This window comes from Vipera berus (assembly GCF_964194415.1).
Source record: "Vipera berus genome assembly, chromosome: 10".
NCBI classification, from domain to species: domain Eukaryota; kingdom Metazoa; phylum Chordata; class Lepidosauria; order Squamata; family Viperidae; genus Vipera; species Vipera berus.
The window spans coordinates 1,331,266-1,336,651 of NC_138213.1; the positions used below are offsets into that span (position 1 = coordinate 1,331,266).

Consider the following 5,386-nt stretch of genomic DNA (forward strand, 5'->3'; position numbering starts at 1 on the left):
CAGAAATAAATTCCTGGGAACCTGGAAGGAGACCTGGAAGGAGAAAGGGGGTGGGGAGGGAGCGGGAGCTGTGGCCCCCAGATGTTCTCAGAGCCAAAAGGGAAGCATGTCCGGAATGGAGGATTAGCACCACTGGGAGAACTACATGTTTCACACCTCTGTTTTAGGTGGGTTCCCCCCCCCCGTTTTTGTTTTATTGTGTGGCTGGTGTTTGAGAGCCTTCTGAAACCAGTTGTGACTGAGGATAGGCAGAGACGAGTAGATGCAAGGGTGCTCCTCTGCCTAACATCTGCTCGACACGCTCTCAGGACTTCCCTCTGGTCAAGGGAGACCTCTGACGGTCTTAATGGGAACCTTCATGAAACCTTGTTTGTTTTTAACCACCCCAGGCAGCGTCTTGCTCTAACTTTGGCCATGGAGAACATCAGCAGCAGCAAAGTAGACACCCCCACCAACATCTCCTTGGGGATTGGCGGTCTCCCATTCAGCATCTTTGAATACAAGACCATCTCAGTCTTCCTGGTGCTCACCATATGTGGAATTGGCATTATTGGCAATGCCATGGTGGTCACGGTCGTTCTGACCACCCGTGACATGAGGACTCCGACCAACTGCTACTTGGTTAGTTTGGCTGTGGCTGATCTGATCGTTCTAGTGGCTGCAGGCCTGCCCAACATCTCTGACAGCCTGGCAGGAGCGTGGATCTATGGCTTTGCTGGGTGCCTTGGCATTACCTACTTTCAGTACCTGGGCATCAATGCATCCTCCTGCTCTATTACAGCTTTCACTGTGGAAAGGTAAGGGTAGATTTCAGTAAATCATCTTGTCCTCTATTTGGCATCCCTCAGATGAGATGTTCCTCAGAATTTCAGTCAGCATGGCTAAAGGCTGGGAGTTGTAGATCCAACCAAACAGAATGTGTGTACGAGGAAGGGGAGAAAACATTCATTATCCTTCAGACACAAGTTAACCATAGGATGGGATGGGCTTATGCAACAATTACATTGACCTGTTGATTCTTCTAGATCAATAGTCACTAAATACCTTCTGTTATGGCATTCAATGGACCACAAGACCTTTATTCTCTTAGATCAAACTTCTTCAACTTAGGTTGACTACAACTCCCAGACTTCCTAGCCAGAACTTTGAAGAAAGCCTCTGTTCTGCTTGGCAATAGTTTACCCGAGTCTCTGGGAGCTTTCCCATCACCTGTGTCTGATCCTTCTAACTGGAAATGCTGCATATTGAACAAAGGACCTTCTGAGGGCCAGGTAGATACTCTCCTCTGCTTTATGAATGATACTCCCCAAATGCGTTTGTGCAAAGGGCTACACAAGAGATGGTATCCTTCATGAGATGCCACTCAGTGGCCCCTTCTGCACAAGGCAGGAAGTAACCCAGACAAAGGAACCAGCCTAAAAGTCCTTGCTAGATGGAGGTGACTCTTTCTCCCATGTTGCCTTTCAGATCACATGCTCTCTTACATCCCTCTCTCTCCTTCTTCTCTTTCCCAGATATATTGCCATCTGCTACCCAATGAAGGCGCAGACAATGTGCACCGTGTCTCGGGCCAAGCGTATTATTGCATTTGTTTGGATCCTCACTTCGGTGTATTGCATGCTCTGGTTCTTCCTGGTGGATGTGGCTGCTAACAACAGCCAGCAGCTGGAGTGTGGCTACAAGGTCTCCCGCAACCTTTACCTGCCCATCTACCTGCTGGACTTTGCCCTCTTCTTCATCACACCTCTGCTGCTCACCACTGTGCTCTATGGCCTCATTGGAAAAGTCCTCCTCCAGAGTCATGCCCTGCACCACCCCGCTGACCTCAGTGAATGCTGGCGAGAACGAAGCAACCAGAAGAAAAATGGCACCAAGGTTGGCCCGAGCAGAGCTGGCAGTCCAAGAACCAGAGTGCCGGTCTCTTCCAGGAAACAGGTGGGCAGACCTGGTTGGGTTTCCAGAGTCCATTTGGGGCAGAGGGGAAAAAAACAACCACGGCAACCACTCTGGAAGGTTTGTGATTTTTGACGTCATAAGCCAGTGTTTCTCAATCTTGACAATTTTTAGATGTGTGGATTTCAACTCTCAGAATTCCACAGTCACCTGGCTGGCCGGGGAATTCTGGGAATTGAAGTCCACACATCTTAAAGTTGCCGAGTTTGAGAACCACTGTTGCAACTATAACAAGACGTAGCACTTGAGAGGGTCTCCTCCATGCAGGGGGTCCTTTCACCCTCACCATTTGTAGATGTCCATGAAAACATAAAGCATCCGTCATTCCTCTTGAGTAGAACTGAGCAAGTTGAAGTATTAGCCAATTTCTACTCAGGTCTGCTTAGCACTCTGGGATTAGCCATCGCTGGACAGATGCTACCATGTGCTGTGACCAAAGGCCCCATTGCATTGGTCTTAAATTTCAAAGCTTGACATGCCACCTTCCCCGGCCCTGTGGCTAGCCTTAGAAGGCTGTCTCATCTCCTCTGAAGCCCTCTCAGCTCCTCCTTTCTCCTCCAGGTCACCAAGATGTTGGCTGTGGTGGTGGCCCTCTTCGCCCTACTCTGGATGCCCTACAGGACTCTGGTTTTGGTGAACTCCTTTGTGGAGCAGCCTTACCTGGATCGCTGGTTTGTCCTCTTCTGCAGGATCTGCATCTACGCCAACAGTGCCATCAACCCCATCATCTACAACCTCATGTCCCAGAAGTTCCGTCTGGCCTTCAAGAAGCTTTGCAAGTATAGCGAGGAGGAACTTCAGCGGCAGCGTAGCTTTCACACAGCCTCTGGTGATGACAGCTCCCAGAAGGCTGGCCCCATCAGCCAGGTGGCCAACCACAAAGCGGGGAGGCTGGCTGGGACCACTGGAGCAGAGGCTGAAATCCAGAAAGAGGAGGAGATGCAGTTCAGCCTGCTCTGAAGGCTCCAAGGCCCTGCCTTTTTGTTTTGCCACACCATAAACTTACTTCATCTCGCCCCAACACAAGCGGATGCCTTTGAGGGACTTGCAGGTTTCAGTTTTATGGACTTCTTGAACAGGAAAAGCCCCCACAATTTAAGGGACAATTGGCACAAATCGTCCCCTGGGTTTGGCCAAGAGGGAAACAGAGGAAGACCCTTCAGGATCTCTCCTTTTGAGAGCCCACAGCAGGCCAGGTGACTCTCCAAAGTCCACCAGCATGGGTGGGAGGGGCACCTTTTGCTGGAATGAGACTGTGGGTTCCTTCTCCACCTGTATTGGAGCAGACCCTACTGGTTGGGAGGATAGCCCCTTGGATGCCTTTCAAAGCAGGCCAGGCAGAATGAGAGAGATAAATGACTCCAGATTTACCATCCATGGCAGGGAATGGTGGGGGAGGGGAGTCTTTATCTCCATGCCCTGGTCATGCCCTTCACAGAGGTGCTTTGCTGCCCATTGCAAGGGTCAAGAATGCAGCACAAGATGGTCTATTTATCTGATACACCAAGGCTTTTATTACCTTTTACTTAACTTCAACTGTTGCACATTGGTAATGAGCAAATCTAAGTTCCCACGGTGGAGTGTTTCTGTAGTCCAACTTCTGTGCCTCCTCCCCCCCTTCTTTCTTTCCTTCTTTGAAGATCAAAATGTTGGTCAAAGGACGGACTTTGCTGCTTCATCATCCATTTCGTTGGAACAGATGATCTGTGAGGACAAATGGGTATACCAGGATAGTCAGAATAGAATGCTGGAGTTTTCTGTATTGCCTTTCTAAGTGTATTAAAATGTCAGCATGGTTTGAGAGGTCTGAGAAGATCACCTTCCAAATTAATGTAAAACAAAATCTAAAAGATTCCCATCTCTTCATAAAAGTCTAACCTCCAATTCTACAAAATCAAATCAGAATTAAGCTACCAGACTGGAGCTCTCATTCCTTCAGAAGCCGTGATGGGTAAAGTCTCTCTCCCAAGCATCATTGGGAAGGGGGGGAAAAAGCAACTTATTTTTGCTCCCTCGCCAAAGGGAAAATGCTGTCTTTTCTGGATGAGTGCTGCTTTTCATCTTCAGGCAAATTTGCTTAATTGAAAAGGTAGAAAGCTCTTCCATCTTGCTTATGGTACCAAGCCGCAAAGCTTTATGCCTGCAAAGCATGCAAAGCGATTCCCCTTGTGCGTTTTTCTGCAGAAAAAAAACACCTGGGTGCCTTTAGAGGTTTTGTCTGTCTTGTGGTGAAGATAATCCAGTTTTGCACTTGGTTTCAAGCAAAGTCAGGATCACAGTGGCAAGCCATATTGCAGAAAAAATCCACAGAGAGGTGAAGAAAAGGGAGTCCAGAGCAAGAAAGGGAAGATTTTTTTTTATTATTATTTTTTAAAGGGAGCTTTTGCAAAAACCTACCCATCTGAGAAAAAGAATCTTTGTGAGAAAGCTTTGCCGGGAATTCTGACGCAAAATGTACAATTTGAGATATTATTAAAATGAGCTTCCCGTTATATGAATGAGAGAGATAATTAGCATGACACACACATTTCCCCCCCTGCAAATTACCTTAACAGGCAGCCTCTCATCTTCAAGACGAAATGATCAAATAGAACCATATTTTGTACCCAGCCTGATGCAAGAGCTTCTTCTGAATGCAGGGATGAAAGATTATCTTGCCTTGCCTAGGAAAGTGTCTGGACAGGTTGAGAAGGAGCTCACAGCAATCCTTTTTACTTGGGAAAACTCTGCATCATTCATCTTGGGGAAACTTTTTAAAACTGGCACCTATCGGGAGAGAAATAAGCTCTCCAACCTTGTGGGGAACGATGGGCTTTGTATCTGTCTCCATGATCAATAAATCAAAAATAAAGTGGAATATTTTATTTGCTTCCCATTAATGCCCCATTCAATTAGGAAATGTCCATCAATCAATTAAGATATCCGGGCCAATTTTGGTGCTTTTAGATTTAAGGTGTTAGTTTCTAAATTCGCTCCTGGTGACCCAAAGATTCTGATTTGAGGAGAGCAATTTTGACTTTTATTTCTTCTGCTGATTTTGTTGCAGCATCGCCACCTCTCTTTTTAAAATTTGCACCCATCACAGGAGGTGACTGCTTTCAAATGCTAAACCCCCAAAGGAGTCCATTGGTTCTCCTCTGAACAGGGGTCTCCAAATTTGAGAACTTTAAAGAGTCCCAGAATTCCTCGGCCAGCCTTAGAAGAAGGATGGGTCTTCTTGAACCGGACTCTGTTCCACCAGCAGATGTGATGGCCGCTGGCAAAAGGTTTGTCATTGTTGAGTCAAATCCGAATTTCCTTTTTAAAAAAAATAGTAATAGCTGGACTCAAGCCAGACCAAGGGTGGGCAATTATGGCCTTTATGACCTGTGGACTTCAACTCCCAGAATTCCTGAGCCAGCTGGGAGTTGAAGTCCACAAGTCCTAAAGTTGC

At 47.0% G+C, this 5,386-nt stretch overlaps 1 protein-coding gene across 1 annotated transcript; it reads left to right on the forward strand.

The window, feature by feature from the left end:
- Positions 1–414: 414 nt before the first annotated feature.
- LOC308672602 (thyrotropin-releasing hormone receptor-like) lies at positions 415–2,913 on the forward strand (the record flags this gene model as incomplete). The annotated part of the gene is made up of 3 exons (XM_081335646.1): positions 415–797; positions 1,515–1,935; positions 2,515–2,913. The coding sequence occupies 3 exons, from the start codon at positions 415–417 to the stop codon at positions 2,911–2,913; spliced, it is 1,203 nt and encodes a 400-aa protein (XP_081191772.1).
- Between the last annotated feature and the right edge of the window lie 2,473 nt (positions 2,914–5,386).